Raw genomic sequence first — 19,252 nt, 5'->3', positions numbered from 1 at the left:
AGAAGCTTTGTGTACAAATAATTCTGCAGCAAACAGAAATGTTTTTAAAATGTTATAAAGGTGTTTTGGTTTGTGTCAAAACGATTGAATTACATACATATCAAAAACAATGTCTAGAGTAGACAGCCGCGTTAAACATTGATTATGAAATTAAATAACAAGTGTTATGTCATCACAAATTAATTGTAAAATATGAAGACAAGCAAAAAGAAATAAATAGGTAACAAAAAGTCACCAAAATCAATCATTTTAAAAAGTGTTAGTTTTATGTAGTTATGACATTTTTTCTATGGGTATTATTTCTATTCCTTGAACTACAACACTGTTTTTCATGACAAATGGACAGATCTAACACAGGTAACTCAGGGAGAAGAAAGAGAGAAGACTCAACATCAACATCTGCATGTGTGCCTCAGCTGGCGAGTGATTTGCTCAGCATCAATGCGGACGGCAATATACCTGGTGCAAAATTGAAGGAACCGATAACATTTCCTGCCATTTTACAACTGGTATGTTCTCTTAAAAAAAGGTATTCGCTGTCGTAGTGCATGTTAGAATATGACCGTTGCTAAGTCAACTGGCTCACGCTTTCTTTGTTACGAACCACTGATCGAAATGATCACAACACAAAGCCTATGGCATATCAAAATTCGGAACAGGTGTATGAGCCCAGTCTTGAACCAGTAACCAATGGTTACAAACATGCACTACGACAGCGAAGATGTGTTTTATGAGCTTGGCAGAGGAGGAAAAGGATGAGTGTGAATTTATGACCATATATTGAGTGTGTATAGAGCACAGGTATTTTGTACCATGAAATTCTTGTTAATTCATGATCTCGATTTGCATTCATTAGGGAGATAAGAACATGATAATTCTGGTCAGATTTATAACTAAACTTTTATGTCACCAACCAGTTAGATAGGCATATGAAAGTAATTATCAAATTTTTTGCATGAGGACTATAAAATGAGCCGCCTTTCTTGTTTGTATGTTCCTAAAATGTCAAAATGCTAGTTGACATAAACTATCCATTCATCTATTCCTATGTTTCTTCACAAGCTTGTCTTTTCTGAATGCATAATTTGGCCGGTGCATTTTACGGGCATTTTACGCCCCAATTAATGTACTACCTGCCTGGTACTACATATTTACTAAATGCATGATTCTTGTTTTTTCAGAGTGGTGAAGACCGGGAAAACTGCCCAGTACCAACTTGTGGCTATCTGAATGCGGAAGGGTAAGTTCATTATTTGCAAGTTTATTGAGTCACTTTTGTGTGTGGATTATAAGGCTGAGCAAGTTTGTTTATGTGTTTCCAGTAACATATGTCCTGCAGCAAACAGGTGGCCAGTCAGTAAAACATTTTATTTTACAAACAATATTTTTAAAGGTCCTTGACCCGATTGGCAGCCTCTCCCCTATTTTTCTTCATCAAAATTGTGATTTTGATATCAGAAGAAAGTTCATATTTATCTCATTATTCCAGTGAAATTTAATGCCCGGGATATTTTTTGTTTAAATGGTGTAAACAAAAACGTAGTGATTTGTGGTAACCACACCGTAAGTGTATATGTATTATCCTAGTGGGCATTGTTGTTATATATGCACATATTTGCTTCTCATATTAAAACCGCTTGAGCATAAACTAAGAATTTGGAACATATTGTTTTAATGGTAAGCCATAAAAAGTAGGTAATGGTGAATCCAACGGACGAGGACACAAAACACATCAAGGATCAATAAATGATACAAGAGGATACCTTGAATATATGAACTACTGGAAAGAAAAAAAGCAAGGTACACCAACTTGACGTGGGGGAACAAGTAAAATACGGACTAGACAGTACGAAGGGGGGGACAAAATAGGCATTAGAAGAAAAAGTGTACTAGAACAAGAAGAAAAAGTGTACTAGAACAGAGGTGTCAGGAAAACAGTACAAAAGTACACTGGAGTGATGAAAATCACTGTGTACATAGTCGACAAACAAAACCTAACAGACAAAAAATCAACTCGACGCTTCGAGCAGATAAACTGCTCTTCTTCAGGGACAGACGAGAAAATATTAAATTAAACAACGAAAACTACATGCTGTAGTTTAAAACCAAATACAAGACAAAAACTGAAGGCAAGTAAAAGGTAGCAAACAAGACAAGCCCAGAGCAACTATAAGCTATGTCTTTACTGTAAGAGAGCATGTCCACTACGTGGGTGGGTTCTGGAATTGGCCATTTTTGGCCATTAAACTTTGGCACTCTGCACCGAACTTTGCCTGTTTTTAGGCCTACATTGGTTGTTTGGTTTTTGTCTTATGTGCTCAGTGATTTTCATCGCTTGTTCTAGTACACTTTTTCTTCTAATGCCTATTTTGCCCCCCTCCTTCATACTGTCTAGTACGTATTTTACTTGTTCCCCCACGTCAAGTTGGTGTACCTTGCTTTTTTTCTTTCCGGTAAGCCATAATCTAAGGTAGAAAACAGAACATGAAAAATCTGACCATGCCCCTTAATTACGGTCACATGCTGTTGAAAAAATGATTCCATCAGGAATTTGTTGTTTTTTTCTTTGCAAAAATATTTTGACTTCCATTAAGATCAGACAGACATTGCCTTAACAAATACTTTGAGTCACAAGTAACCCTACATTTGCATTGTTTACTCGGCAATTACTACCAAGAGAATAGGGAGGTCAGGGATCAAGGGAGTGATATAGTGCATAAACACTTTGTGTGCTTTGATTTGTAGCAATCACAATGTATTTAATGGAACATCTCCAAGTTTAGCTTGTTAATTAAGCTTCTAATGACATCTGATTTGATTGTTAACAGAGAATTTGCAACTGATGGTGTGACAACCATTAAAGTCGATGAAAACAACGTAAAATGTGAATCGGAACACTTGACTAATTTTGCTGTGCTCATGGCTGTCACTGATCTCAAGGTATGTATGTCATAGAGTCTGCAGTAAAGAATCAGGGTATTTCCCTTCCCCTCATATCAAGCTTGTTCCTTCTCCAAATTGCCTCAAGTAAAACCCTCGGATAAAAGCAATTTTTTTTTTGGGGGGGGCTAAGATTGCCTTTTTTGTGTGAAAGTAGTCTTTCACCTATTCTGCTCATTGTGCCTATTGCAAAAGTTATAGTAACGGTTGTATCATACTGTTTGCTCTAAAGCTGTTGCAATGAATGGGTTATTCCTGTTGGAATCCAGACACCCCCTATGGAAGACATGACCTTAATCTTTGACACAAGGAGTGTGAATTTCAAATGGGGTTACCTGGATGGGTGATTCCATTTGAAATCTACACCCACTGTGTGGGAGATTAAGGTCATGTCGTCCATAGGGGGTGTTAGATTTCATCAGGAATAGCCAAAATGTGGTATTTTTTGATGATATTTTTTGTGTCTTTTTGTGGCTTGATGGGAAAAGCAATAGCCGATTTATCACTAGCATGGCCTGGCATCAAATCACTGACAGCTGACTTTGAGGCAATTTCCTGGTGACAGTTGCTAATCACAAGTGAAATACTGGTAGCGCAATACAATCACAACTGAAGTTTGATCACAAATGAGTTATCTGTCACTGACTGTGACTACTATGGTATGAGCATAACTAGTACTTTTTGTGAAACCTTTTTTACAAATTTGTCATTGTCTGCTAGTGATTTAATGCAAGCCAAGAATGGTGGCAATATTGATAATATTCATTTAGAAAAATAAAGCAGTTCCACAGCCTTGACACTAAATAATGATATATAATTTTATGCAATTCAAACATTGATACAATTTAGGAAATAGTTCATAATTTGTTTCTAAATTGACACTAAATATTGATATTTTATGTGTGTAGATATCTGAGCAGGATTCACAGAACCTGTCTATACTGACCATCGTCTGTACATCCATCTCACTGGTGGCACTATTCATAGCTATCTTGATTCTATTCATATTCAGGTAAGAGATTTGTACTTGTAAAATTCTCTCAATAATACTAAACCACCCCAACCCCCTGAATACCACATGACACTACAGATTGGGTGCCTCACTTCAGTGGAAGGGTGGGGAACAACACATAGGGCACCTCCAATCATCACCCACCCCTTCATGGTGTTAGAGTTAAGGAGTGTGCTCCAGGGTCGCTAAGAGCTACAATTAGCAAAATCGTAGGTTACACACTTGCTCTAAACATTTCAGATGCATGTCATAACAATAGTATGAAAGTAAGTGATACAGGTGTGTCATGAATACTCTGTCCTCCCTTTAGCCCACCTGATCTTTAAATTTTAAAGGGTGTCACAGACTTGATGACAACATGGCCTTAGGCTAATGAAATGAAATGATTAGTTTCCCATCACATTTTTTTCAGTGAAATATAAGGTCATGATTTCATTATTCATTATTTTGGAAAATTTCATTATTGTCAAAACTTTCATTTACTTGGCTATTACCTATATTGTTGATGACAAACCATCTCAAAACAGGTATCAATGCTTAGATCATCATAACAGACATTTTGCAACAGATTGAGAAAAGATTTGATTTGTTTTTATTAAAATGAAAAGAAATTTGCAATTTTTATAATCACCAGCATTGCTAGAAACATGATGAGGAAATCTTTAAATTTCCATTATTTACCACATCCTCTACCATTTTTTTACCTACCATGCAACTAAGAAAAACTGTTGATTATGATCAGCAGGGGATGTCAGACATTTTGAGAATTTCAATTTTGATTATTTCCATCTCAATTTTCAGATAATTGACTTTTTTATGAAAATAATGAGAGTTTTGGTCAAATTGAAAAGGTGATACGGGTGGGTGACGGGAAACTAATAATTTCATTACATAGGCCTTATCCAAGATTGAATTGGGGGAGCAATACAGTACAATCAGAGTGTGCTAACACTTTTGTCCCCTTGATTGAGATACATTTTGTGCATTTTAAAAGCCTGGCTTTTTCTATTCTTTTTCCAAATTTTTTAAATATTTGGGATTTGTTTTCTGCAGTAATTATTTTTCAGTGCTGACTGTTTAAAACCCAAAACATCCTGACAATAAATTAATTATAAAGACTAATTAGTAAGTTGATTTATGTCATTAAAACCTTTCATATTTACAAATCATTGAGACATGTGTTTGATTTACTCATTTGATTTATCTTATACAGAGAGCTGCGTGGGACACGTATCTCAATTTTGAAGCATCTGAGTATAGCTATGTTTTGTGCACAATTGGTGTTTATCACTGCTGTAGAAAAGGCCGCTGTCAACAAGGTAAGTATAAAGCCAAATAAATCACAGAAGAAAATAAGAAAAATGACAAGAGCTGTGCATTATTTTACTTGAAAGACCTATATGTGTGATGCATGTGATTTCTTTATTATTGTTGAGGCTTTGATAGCCAACTTTTCCTCAACTTCTCAACCATTGTGACCTCCAATAAAACATGTATTGCTAAATGTTAGTAGAAAACATATTGAAGAACATTAGGTTTTGCATGTTGTCTTGGGGTATCACACAACAAAATACAGGGTCCATTGGTTTGTGTACAAAAATGGCATTACAAAAACTTTCTTGCCTTCGAAAGTTCTTAGAGACATCTATGGTGGTGGCTGAATTTAGCAACTAACTAACTTGCCACTTTGACTAGGTGAAACAATAGGTTGAGTTGCTCCTGTTTTCATGGCTGGACCTCAAAGACAAGGCTGTTTGGTGTTCACATGAAAGATAAAGGGATTCCTACCAGATGATTCCATATAGTATAGCAGAAAAATAGCATTCAAAGGATAAAAAATACTCAATGTCCTACTACTAAATGATAAGCACTACTAAATAAAACTGACATCAAAATGGAGGATAATTCAAAAATCTTCAGCAAAAAAACCTTAATTTGGCAAAAGATGGTCTGATTGGCTTCTATTTGGTGGTATGGACTCTTAGTCTTGAGATCAAAAACAGCATTTGCAATCATTATTCTCATATTATTTCTCCTTCAACAGAAACTTTGCCTTGTGATTTCTGTGTTCATACACTACCTGTACTTGTCCGTATTCTTCTGGATGCTTGCACAAGGACTTTTCCTCTACATGAAACTGCGCTTAGCTGTGAGGTCTGATGCCAATATCATATGGTTCTGTCTTATTGGATGGGGTAAGTGAAGCTGTGCTTAGCTGTGAGGTCTGATGCCAATATAATATGGTTCTGTCTTATTGGATGGGGTAAGTGAAGCTGCGCTTAGCTGTGAGGTCTGATGCCAATATCATATGGTTCTGTCTTATTGGATGGGGTAAGTGAAGCTGTGTTTAGCTGTGAGGTCTGATGCCAATATCATATGGTTCTGTCTTATTGGATGGGGTAAGTGAAGCTGCGCTTAGCTGTGAGGTCTGATGCCAATATCATATGGTTCTGTCTTATTGGATGGGGTAAGTGAAGCTGTGTTTAGCTGTGAGGTCTGATGCCAATATCATATGGTTCTGTCTTATTGGATGGGGTAAGTGAAGCTGCGCTTAGCTGTGAGGTCTGATGCCAATATCATATGGTTCTGTCTTATTGGATGGGGTAAGTGAAGCTGCGCTTAGCTGTGAGGTCTGATGCCAATATCATATGGTTCTGTCTTATTGGATGGGGTAAGTGAAGCTGCGCTTAGCTGTGAGATCTGATGCCAATATCATATGGTTCTGTCTTATTGGATGGGTAAGTGAAGCTGCGCTTAGCTGTGAGGTCTGATGCCAATATCATATGGTTCTGTCTTATTGGATGGGGTAAGTGAAGCTGTGTTTAGCTGTGAGGTCTGATGCCAATATCATATGGTTCTGTCTTATTGGATGGGGTAAGTGAAGCTGCGCTTAGCTGTGAGGTCTGATGCCAATATCATATGGTTCTGTCTTATTGGATGGGGTAAGTGAAGCTGCGCTTAGCTGTGAGGTCTGATGCCAATATCATATGGTTCTGTCTTATTGGATGGGGTAAGTGAAGCTGCGCTTAGCTGTGAGATCTGATGCCAATATCATATGGTTCTGTATTATTGGATGGGGTAAGTGAAGCTGCGCTTAGCTGTGAGGTCTGATGCCAATATCATATGGTTCTGTCTTATTGGATGGGGTAAGTGAAGCTGCGCTTAGCTGTGAGGTCTGATGCCAATATAATATGGTTCTGTCTTATTGGATGGGGTAAGTGAAGCTGCGCTTAGCTGTGAGATCTGATGCCAATATCATATGGTTCTGTCTTATTGGATGGGGTAAGTGAAGCTGCGCTTAGCTGTGAGGTCTGATGCCAATATAATATGGTTCTGTCTTATTGGATGGGGTAAGTGAAGCTGCGCTTAGCTGTGAGATCTGATGCCAATATCATATGGTTCTGTCTTATTGGATGGGGTAAGTGAAGCTGCGCTTAGCTGTGAGATCTGATGCCAATATCATATGGTTCTGTCTTATTGGATGGGGTAAGTGAAGCTGTGTTTAGTTGTGAGGTCTGATGCCAATATCATATGGTTCTGTCTTATTGGTTGGGGTAAGTGAAGCTGCGCTTAGCTGTGAGGTCTGATGCCAATATCATATGGTTCTGTCTTATTGGATGGGGTAAGTGAAGCTGTGTTTAGTTGTGAGGTCTGATGCCAATATCATATGGTTCTGTCTTATTGGATGGGGTAAGTGAAGCTGTGTTTAGCTGTGAGGTCTGATGCCAATATCATATGGTTCTGTCTTATTGGATGGGGTAAGTGAAGCTGCGCTTAGCTGTGAGGTCTGATGCCAATATCATATGGTTCTGTCTTATTGGATGGGGTAAGTGAAGCTGCGCTTAGCTGTGAGATCTGATGCCAATATCATATGGTTCTGTCTTATTGGATGGGGTAAGTGAAGCTGCGCTTAGCTGTGAGGTCTGATGCCAATATAATATGGTTCTGTCTTATTGGATGGGGTAAGTGAAGCTGCGCTTAGCTGTGAGATCTGATGCCAATATCATATGGTTCTGTCTTATTGGATGGGGTAAGTGAAGCTGTGTTTAGCTGTGAGGTCTGATGCCAATATCATATGGTTCTGTCTTATTGGATGGGGTAAGTGAAGCTGTGTTTAGCCATGAGATCCAATGTCAATGGGATGGGGCAAGTGGGGATGGGGTATGGAGTCAGATTGAAATGTTCAGGTTGAAAATGAAATATATAGAAAGACTGCTTTTTATTATTTAGACTATTTGGGCTATTCCAGTTGATATCCATTCACCCCCTGTGGAAGACTTGACCTTAATCTCCCACACAGGGGGGTGTAGGATATTCAGGTAATCCCATTTGAAATTCACACTCCTGTGTGATAGATTAAGGTCATGTCTTCCAGAGGGGTGTATGGATATGAAATGGAATAGTCTATTGAAGTTCACTTTTGCAACTATTGTTTATGAGGTTGCACTTAACTTGGTTGACAATGAAGGCTTAAAATTAAGGCCTCATCTCAAATTTGTTCAAAAATGAGATTTTGTGTCAAACATTTTTCAGAATTACATTTTCTTTCCAGTAGCATGAAGCCTCATCACCATAACCCACCTATTTCAAAGTTATAAGCTAGTATAGCAAGGCCTCATCTTATGATTATATAGTATGACTAAATCATCTTTTTTCTTGGAATGGACATAGGGCCTTCTGTTTCTGAGCCATTGTCACAAGTAATGGACCAAAGTGCCATTTTCACCTTTAAGTTTAAAAGTGTGATTTTAAAAATCCACAAAATATATTTTAACTTGTAAATTAAAGAACCTGCAAATGATCCAGAACAGTTGAAGTCATAAAAAATTATACCTCTAAAGTATTCCGCTTCATATACACATTCTGAGAATGGAAATCTGGATTTCAAAGTTGGCATGTCTGAATATAGTATTTGGAAACACATGTTACTATCTACCTACCTATATTGACAATGCAAGTGTTATCAAGTGTGCTAATATTGATAATACTCACTTATTTTGTCTGTGTACAGGTTTCCCTGCAATCCTGGTGACAACAACAGCTGGTATAAACATCAAAGCATACGGTGGAAGAGACGATCTGTAAGTTGATTGATTGGCTGTAAAGACAGTTTGATGCTCAACATTTTTATTGGGCAATTTTAAACTTTCATAGAACCCATAAAAGATGATGCATGCATTTCATATCAACAGACCATTCTATGAATGTCACTTAAAGCAGCAATATGGTAACATTTCCATAAGAAATATATTTATATTTCTTTTCCACATAATTTTAGTTTTCAGTGTCAGATATGTCCCCTTTTAATTTTGAGCCGAACAAATGAGGCAAAATGTGACTGAGGTCAGTCTTTTTGGTTTGGTTCATATAGTGTGCCTTGTGCCACAGTGGTCAAGGAATTCTTGTAAAGGAATATGTTTGCTTATGTTTGTATAAATCACTGTTTGTTGTTTTGAAAAGCATTTAAAATCAGATGTACAACACCACTCTGAATATGAATGCTTATAAAACAAAGGAGCTGAAGAATCTTGAGGAGATGGATGGGCTCATCATAACTGGACCTGAAGGCTCTACTAGGATTGTAGTAATAAATAACAACCTTTCATTTGTTTATTTTCAGGTGTTGGTTGAACATAGATAATGGTGGTGCCTGGGCCTTTGTTGGACCTGTCCTGGCCATTATTGCTGTAAGTTACAGGTTCTTATATTTCTTCATGATCAACTAATATTGTGTATTTGGAATGATATTTGAGGGAGGGAGAGAAAAGGAACACATCAAATGATAGCCTGGTATTCATGATCACCAAGTTGCCTGCACAAACATGGTCATTTACGCCACCTACCAACTTCCATCCCAGAAGTATAATGCATAATTGCACTATATTACACCAAATTCAATGCTCTGACCTTGGGGTTCTTAATTTTTTATCAATAGTGAGGGATTGGCAAATTTCGTAGACAATTTTCACAACATTTAGTTCAGTTAAATATGATTTGTTTTTGTTTAGCAGACATTTCTGATTAAGTGCAACTTACAAATCTGGTAAAGTCAGAGACACATCTGACAAAAGCTCGACTACTCACACAGGGATCAGCTGCACCGGCATTGTGAAACCGATGGCCTACTTGTATTGTAACTCAGGGAGACAAATATGTTAATTCTGGCAAAACAAGTGATTTGTTTGGATTACATTTTCAATCACATGCATTAATTGGTAATTGGCTCATCAACAGGACTCACAAGATTAAGGGCGCACACCACTAAATCACATTTCTGATTACCAGATCAAAGAAATTCTATAACTTTTAATGATTGCAATTCTGTTTTCACTGTGCCCATAGCTATTTCATGATTGTATTTTCTTTTATTTGACACATTGTTCTTCTATCATTGTTATAGATTAACTGTGTGGTGATAGTGATGGCTATGAAAGCATTCACATCAGTGAAAAGCTTTAAAGACAAAGATGACAAGGAGAAAATGAAGTAAGTCTTTTCATGTGTTTGAGAGTCATTTAAGGATGTAAACTTATATATTTACAAGAATTGTATAGTGGATGACTACATTTTTACCTTCTGAATAATCAAAACTACCTTAAGACCAAGGGTCTATTTCATTAACAGTTTTAACATTAGAATTTACATGTTAAAGTTAAAGTGATTTTAGACTAATACTTATTTTTTACCCTTTGACCCCTGTAGGTCAACACTGAAGGCTATGGTAGTGATGTTACCATTGCTGGGGTTGACCTGGTTCTTTGGTGTGTTTGCTCACATCCCAGGCACTGGAGGCTTGGCTTTCATGTACATATTTGCCATATGCAATGGATTACAGGTTAGTAAACCAGCAGGGTGTAGTTGCTTTGGGGACAAATTAAAACTTTGACAGTTACATTGGCTAGCAAGAAGGTAGTATATCATATACTCCTGCCTGGTCAAAAAAGTCCCACCTGCACATATGTACAAATGTGCATGTGATAATTTAAATTTGTCCCCAGAAGTTGATGCTAAATGTCACAATGAAATTTGGTGACTATAAAGCTAAGAACACCACCTTTTCTGGTACAGACTGCAGCACAATTTGTTTGTGCAATCTGGATGTGTAACACAGTATAATTTCTGATTTTTATGAAAAATTGGGCATCAGAAGTTGACTATTCATGTCTGAGAAATTTAAGTGTTTATGAAGCTAAGAATGTCCTCTTTTGTCAATCAATAACAATCAACGGACTGATACACGGACTGATATAGGCCCTGGAATAAAATAGTGATTTTCTTTGTTCTGCTCGAAATTAAATGGGGACATTCGATAGTGAAAGCTTACATTTTATGTGGAGAAAAATAAAATCTATTTTTGAATGGAAATATTACAATATTGCTTTAACAATGTATATCGTATTATTTTCTGACACTAATTTTGTCTATTTTTCCCTAGGGCTTTTTCTTGTTTGTGTTCCATATTGTGTTTAATGCAGAGGTAAGTTGAGTGTTAGATTGAAAGTGTAGAAGGTGGAAGGGGGGGGGGGTACTCGGTACAAATGACAATACAGGGATGTACCGCAAATATGGGTCTCATTTTCGAGTCAACAATATGGCCCATTTGTCAAAGTCAACTTTGGTATCAAAATGGATAATTGTTAAAATATTTTGAAACAAATACCCCCAATTTTGCCAAATAATTAACTTCAAAATTGTGTTAAATTTGGCCAAATATCTGGGCCTCGGGTATAAAAATGTGTCCTCTTTTCTGGTTCCTACCATGATGACAATTTTGAATGAAATTGAGATACAAACAAAAATATGGACCAAGTACACTGGAATATTGGCTTTGTAAAAACTCACTATAATTCTGCAGCCACATTTTTATGCTAGGTTTTTCAGCAATTACCTCCATTGGCTGGTTGGATCAGATTGTGTAATATTTGCAATGTAAAGTGCGATATTTTTGTTTATCGTATTATTTTCTGGTACTACTTGTATCTATTTTCCATACGAGTGGATATTCATTCCTAGTGGTAGATGAAATAATAAAGACTCTGCATTATCATCAGTAGATGCTGATGCCATGATGATATCTTATCTACTACAATTGAATCATCAGTAGATGCTGATGCCATGATGATATCTTATCTACTACAATTGAATCATCAGTAGATGCTGATGCCATGATGATATCTTATCTACTACAATTGAATCATCAGTAGATGCTGATGCCATGATGATATCTTATCTACTACAATTGGAATATCACAACATCACCATCTGATGAAGATGCTGATGCCATGATGATATCTTATCTACTACAATTGAATCATCAGTAGATGCTGATGCCATGATGATATCTTATCTACTACAATTGAATCATCAGTAGATGCTGATGCCATGATGATATCTTATCTACTACAATTGAATCATCAGTAGATGCTGATGCCATGATGATATCTTATCTACTACAATTGAATCATCAGTAGATGCTGATGCCATGATGATATCTTATCTACTACAATTGAATCATCAGTAGATGCTGATGCCATGATGATATCTTATCTACTACAATTGAATCATCAGTAGATGCTGATGCCATGATGATATCTTATCTACTACAATTGAATCATCAGTAGATGCTGATGCCATGATGATATCTTATCTACTACAATTGAATCATCAGTAGATGCTGATGCCATGATGATATCTTATCTACTACAATTGGAATATCACAACATCACTGAAGCTAGTGAAAAATAGTAGAGTGTTGAAGTTATTTGTTCTGAACAGTTGGTAATTTCTCTTATTTGAGATTAACAACTGCACATTAAGGGCTGGGGTATGAACGTTTGGACAGTATTTATTGTGGAACATTAGAGCACATCAGACATATCGAATTGCATTCTGAATACGAAGAATGTCATTCTGATATCAAATAATTTTGATTTTTTGAAATTCGTAATTTAATACACATTTAAGATTGAACTCGGACACAGAAAACAAATAAAACTCAAACTCGAAAACCTGCCCTACACTGCCTGATGTTAAACTAAATACTAGGACAAATAAATTATGACAACATATAACATATAACATATTGTCATTTCAAACTTACCAATGTTTTGTTGTTTCTTTATTACCTACTCAACTGATGTGGCTATTATATGTAGTCTCGAATACTGATGCTTATTGCTTCACACATAGCTCTTGCCAATATCATACTAAAAAGATAAATTCTTATAATAAATATTAAAACAACAAACTTAATGAATGTTCACAATAATCTATGTTTCTAGACCGGTCTATTTATACTTGCAGCATCTCAATCTTTTCCAATGTCAAATTATAGATTTGTAGATGCTAAATGAGCCCAGCATCTTTCATAATTCTCTGAGAATCTTCAAAGCACGTAATAAATCCAAATATGAAACAAATGATTTATAAGTTCATGATTTACCCAACAGATTATTTACCTGTACCACTACTTCTACTATTTAATCTCCTTTAAATTTCTATTCCTTGGTAGTATATGGTCACTCCAATAATAAATTAGTTTCCATCAACTTCCAACAAAGAAATTTATCCAGGCAGTGTATGCCTACAGTAGTTAAAAATTTGGAGCACTAGTCCGATATGACTTCACTACTCAACAGCACACATAAGAATGATTTGAAAACCCATTGAAACCAATTCAATCAATCAATCAATCAATAATGCCAGTGGAAAATAACAGGCACTTAAACCAGCCAATTGATTACATGGACCAAGAAAGTTTTATCGCCTTGCCAATCTTAATCTGTGATTAAATGCAAAAATTTCATTTGTCATTTAACTTTATTTTATGGCAAATCATTAAAATTGATATTTTTGATATTTAACAGTACTTGAAGTAAACTTTATAAATCTGATGATTTATACTTAAAGTGTATGTAGGTGGGATGAAAAACCGACGATCAATTGAAAATTTTGACCTTTTCAGATTGAAGATATGGATTTTTTCCCAAAACACCAAAAGAAATTAGGTCTTTTTGGGGAAAAAATCCATATCTTCAATATGAAAGGTTAAAATTTTCAATTGACCGTCGGCTTTTCCTCCCTACATACACTTTAAGAATATATCATTAGATTTATATAATTTACTTCGAGGACTGTTATATATCAAAATTTGAAAAATATCAAATTTTTATAATTTGTCATAAAATTTGTATTATATTGTGATTTTCAAAAATGAAAATTATTTGATATCAGAAAGACATGCTTCAGTATTCAGAATGCAATTCGATAGGTCTGAGGTGCTCTCATGTCCCACAAAAAATACTGTCGAAACGCAATAAACGCTCATTTTAGATCCCTTAAAATAGTGAAAATGAGATGCTCTATGGAGTAGTCTGTTGTAGCCACTTTCCTATGCAAATACAGGGATGGAATCGTTAAGAAATATCCAGCAATGGGGCTATAAAAAATTCTGGAAATGTAAAAAAAAATTCATGTCTGGAATTGAATGATGGAATTTCAGCATACAAAGAGCAAAAATGAAAAGGGGGTGATACCACTTTAAACCGTACCAGAGACTATTCATTCCCCGGATAAGACCCCATAAATGTTGAATGCCACATACCAGGGCCAGATCAATTTTCAAGAAATGGATCTGTTACTGAAGTTTTGACTTCAACACTACACTATTTTTCGCTAAAATGGAACGTTTTCACTAGTCCGACTAGCGTCTTCAGCAGATGGTGATGCTGTGATGATATCTTGTCTACAATCGGGATGTTCTTGACTGATGACGTCATGTGATTGACAGTATGATGTCATAGGATGTTGGATCTGTTACTGTTTACATTCCTGTGTATAGTATAAAGAAGTTACCGTAAATCTCATCTGATGGATTTTCATGATTTAAAATGACTGAATGTTATGATGTTGATTTACAGGTTCAGAGAGTTCTGAAGCTTAACTTGATGAAGAGATCAGGCTCTGTTGGGGCAGGAGAAGAACCGAGCTTTTTCCGCAAGATGATGGTAAGTTACACAAATCTGGACGTATACAATTAGGCCCCGAAAAGATTTTTTTTTTTTCTGACGTACATCTTAAATGTTCTGATTGAAACCCCTCTTTTTCCTGTTTTCTTCAAGTTTTAGTCAAGAATCTTGAATTATTCATCAAAAAATTGTCTGACATGAAGAAGCTAAACATTGTTTTCTGTGTCTCAAAATCCAGTAGAATTGTGCACAATTTAGCCTAAAATTAGTTAACTTTGATTAAAGTTTAAAACATTTACAAACACAAGAAATTATTCCTCCCTCGTGGTAGGAATAAATTATGCCTTGTGTTTGTATCAAAAGTTTAACCTTTAATCATTCAATATACCAACACAGATGAATGATTAGTCAATTTTGTTTGGACTTCCAAAATTGTCTGCACCTTGTTCACCTTTGATGGGATGGTTGAAAATGGCTGGATCTGGAATAATATAAGCTGTTGAATTTGGCTGGTATTAATAGTAGACCATTATACTTGTACTGCTGCTATGACTGTCTAACAGCATGTCTTGTTACCATTTATTTCCTTTTAGGGACCAGACAGTGCAGTTACACAGACAAGTGACTTTGGTAAGTGTAGTTTACTTCAATTCAACATGTGTAAAGATCATTGGAAAAGAAACTTGTACATTGTCACAAATGTACAAAGATTTGCAAATATTTGGGCAAATTTAGCATAATTCTGAACAGAAATAATAGAAAATGAGTATATTATTGGGTCTCTTTTTTATCAAATTTTATATATTTTTTGTGTATGCATTTTGAACCTCAGCTGAAAAAAAGTGCAGTGATTTATAGTGCGCTACGCACAGGCACAACGCCTAGAAGTTGATCCACAAGCCTCAGCACACTTTACAGGTTGTCGCTGATCACTGTGGCCCCACATCATTCCATAAACCATTTAACAACAACTCAGGGACTTTGCAGCTTCAAGAGCACACACCCTAGACATTTCACAAATAACCTTCCAAGGGAATTTCAAGTTAACCACCTTGTTCGAACATGCCTACCCAATCCAAAATCAAGAACCCCCCCCCTGGCCCCAAGCATAGATCACCATGATAAAGTATTCGTGACTAATAAAACATTGTATCTGTTCATATACAGGCAAGTCAACAATGTAAACACTATGCAGGAATGAACTCGCATAGCGATGAATGAAAGGAAGGAAGATATGGTCATATTCATCATACAGGTAGTGTGATTAAAGGGAAAAAGTAAAGCAAAAACATGATTGAGAATGATCATGTACTAAATAATAATTGCACTGTGAGTATGTATTATACACAGAGACAATAAAAGATTAATGAATTGCTAAAATTTGACAATTATTGATGTAAATATTTTGAAAGTGATCATAATCCTCTTGCGGAAAAAATATATAGCTAAAAAACAATTGAAAATGATGTAGTACTAAAAACAAAGGAATTAAAATTTTAAAAACTTTTCATTCATCAAAGATCATTATAAATTCTAAACAAAAAGGCCCAAAATGGGCCATTTGAGTAGTGCTACACAGCATATCCAATTTCACATGTTATCTGCACAGGTTTTAGGCTAGTTAAAGATATGGGAGTGGCAATCAAAAATGAGGGTGGCTAATGTAAGATTTTTTGTACTTATTATCAGTCTAATGTTACATAAAAATTTCTCAGCTTGCTACAGCTATGAGTGGGTTAATTAGACAAAAGATTTACTTGGGCATAAAGTAGGTATTTCACAGTACTATATAAATGCAATTGATAGGATAGAATATATCGTTATGAATTCGGCAGACTGTACTGCGCTGCACCGTAGCTAACCCTGTACGCCGCCCTCTTTTACTTATCACTCTGACCACCGTTTAAAAATTGAGATATTGCCCTCTATTATCTAAAGCATTGATCCCTTGTTGGCTAATTTAAGAATAATTCATGTGTAACATGAATTTACCAAAAGACGTATAAGGATTCGGTCGTCTGCCAAATTAATAACGATATATAAATTTTGTAAATATGCTATGTGTGTGCCTTAACAAACCACTATGTGCCTTAAACTAGGTGCTGCTTTCTATCTGTGTTATCATCAATATATGTCCAATTGAATAAATAACCTTATATGAATACCAAATTTCAAGTCTAACACAGCACTTGTTGAAGCTTTCCATACGAAAGAAGGTCAAATAATGTATTTCATAATTAACTGAAGAAGATAGCCTAAATTTCATCTATTGCCAAATTCAAGAGAAAGGTGACTGTGATAACTAATAAACCCATGTAATGTTGATATAATGCAGTTATCCATTCAATACTTATTTAAGTTTAGTCTAAAACGTTAAATAGAAAAAAAAAATACTTTGAATATTTATATTGGATTTGACATGGCATTTGTAATTTCCAGTATTCAATCCAAACCATAAAGGTAGCACAGCCTATTTTGCATAAAATACACTTGGTATCCATTTTACAAATTTGGAAATACTCATTGCCTTTATAAACAGAAGCTTCAATATTTACCTTGGATAAATGAATAGATTTGATTGATGCTAACCAAAATTAATTTACAAAACAATTTACAATTTTTGGCTTATTTGTTGGATTTGACATGGCATTGTATAGCATTCAAGCACCATTTATTAATTTATTCATGGTTTTACATATAAAGGAGTACATTTACATTGGAATATATCAAGAATTATTCAAAGAAGGGGGTAAATAATGAGAAATCATAATGTTGTCCTAAAAGTTTTCCCAAGTATTTAGAAGAAACTAAAGAAGGTAATCTTGCACAGAATACCCAGTCAATTTTGGACATACACCTAATCAACTTTAATGTATAAATGCCCATTTAATGGAGAAAACTCTTGCCTTAAATCACATTCTTAACCTTGTTCCTAGCCCTAAGTAAATAAGAGGAAAAATAATCAGGAAATCTATCAGAATATGTAAACAGTTTGGGCATGCTGATCTATGTTAATATATACAACCCCATTTAAAGAGAGAAAACCTGTGCCTTAAGCCTATCATTATCCTTAACCCTAGCTCTAACTAAATATAAAGGAAAATAATCAGGAAATCTGTCAGAACACCAACCCATTTTAATTTATAAATCCACATTTACATGGAGTAAGCCTTGCTTTATCCCTAGCCCTAATTGAAGAAAAGGAACAATAATCAGGAAATGTGTCAAAATACCTAAACTCTCTTAACCCTATTCCTAACCATACCCATAAATATGAAAATGTTCATAACCCTGATCATCAAACCCTATACTAATCATGAATGCAGATCTAAAACACCTTGCACCAATTAGAACTAATAAATGTGAGTATAAAATACTATTAGCATAATTCATCAAAGTTAGTTTCAAAGCACATAGTGAACAACAGATAATATGGGTGAACTATAGAATTTAAGATCATGATAGTGAAGGCAATGTTGGTCAGTTAGAAAACATTACTATGAAAGCAGAGTCCTACTTTTAGGAGAGTGCATTTTGGCATCCTCAAATTCAAGGTAAAAATAATTTAATTGGACATATATTTATTGAATACAACATCAACAATATTATTATTTGTATTATGAAAAAGATCAAAATGTACATAAAAGCTATAAATTTGTAGATTTTAAATTTACTATGTCTGCTATATTGTAGATTTGTTATGAAAGATATACATGTGAGGATTTTTTATTCAATTAAGTGTCCTTGTGCCTTAGAATTCTGTGCCTTATATTCATATCATTGATGTGATGCAGATCATATATGTTTTAAAAAGCAATAATTATATTGAAAATGTATTTAGGTATTGTGCAACAGTCTTAGTTTATTATGTTTTTTAAAGGGGCATTTTGAGATCCACAGCTTCATCCCCCACCTTTCTCAAAAAAGTTGATATTTTTATACCACTGGAAACCTCTGGCTACATAATGTTTATATACAAGTAATTTTCTCTTTTCTCAAAAGAGTTGAGATTTTTATACCACCGTAAACCTCTGGTTACATAATGTTTATATACAAATAATTTTCTTGCAGATAAATTTGTTTAGCAAATATATCATCAAGTTTGATTTACGTTATGGTCAACAGAACAACTTACAACACTGTGGCCTATAGAGCAGTTTAATACACATAATCATTAATAACTTGCAAACGCAAAATCGAAAAGAAAAAAAACCCTGAAAAATGTCATAAAAAGAGGATGAATCGCAAAATACTCCTTTAAGAGAGAGCGAGTTTTCATGTCCAAAACTTACAAAGTACTCATTTTTTTCTGTGTGTGAAGGTTTTATCACCT

General features: G+C 35.2%; 1 protein-coding gene and 1 long non-coding RNA gene across 2 annotated transcripts in view; both read left to right on the top strand.

Annotated features, from left to right (window-relative positions):
- Positions 1–11,438, top strand: part of LOC140151729 (uncharacterized) — a 49,332-nt gene extending 37,894 nt beyond the window's left edge. The window contains exons 13-23 of the mRNA XM_072174067.1: positions 347–509; positions 1,182–1,240; positions 2,829–2,940; positions 3,849–3,952; positions 5,166–5,271; positions 5,997–6,147; positions 8,964–9,033; positions 9,573–9,639; positions 10,353–10,438; positions 10,655–10,787; positions 11,388–11,438. Of these exons, the coding sequence (XP_072030168.1) occupies positions 347–509; positions 1,182–1,240; positions 2,829–2,940; positions 3,849–3,952; positions 5,166–5,271; positions 5,997–6,147; positions 8,964–9,033; positions 9,573–9,639; positions 10,353–10,438; positions 10,655–10,787; positions 11,388–11,438 (1,102 nt within the window). The remainder of the gene's footprint in view (positions 1–346; positions 510–1,181; positions 1,241–2,828; positions 2,941–3,848; positions 3,953–5,165; positions 5,272–5,996; positions 6,148–8,963; positions 9,034–9,572; positions 9,640–10,352; positions 10,439–10,654; positions 10,788–11,387) is intronic.
- A 3,431-nt stretch (positions 11,439–14,869) lies between these two features.
- On the top strand, positions 14,870–18,515 carry LOC140152456 (uncharacterized). Its single transcript, XR_011859022.1, has 3 exons — positions 14,870–14,958; positions 15,513–15,549; positions 16,087–18,515. It is a non-coding gene; the product is annotated as an uncharacterized lncRNA (long non-coding RNA).
- Positions 18,516–19,252: the final 737 nt, after the last annotated feature.

This window comes from Amphiura filiformis, chromosome 5 (genome assembly GCF_039555335.1).
Source record: "Amphiura filiformis chromosome 5, Afil_fr2py, whole genome shotgun sequence".
Classification (NCBI taxonomy): domain Eukaryota; kingdom Metazoa; phylum Echinodermata; class Ophiuroidea; order Amphilepidida; family Amphiuridae; genus Amphiura; species Amphiura filiformis.
This window is presented reverse-complemented; position numbering and strand designations above follow the sequence as displayed.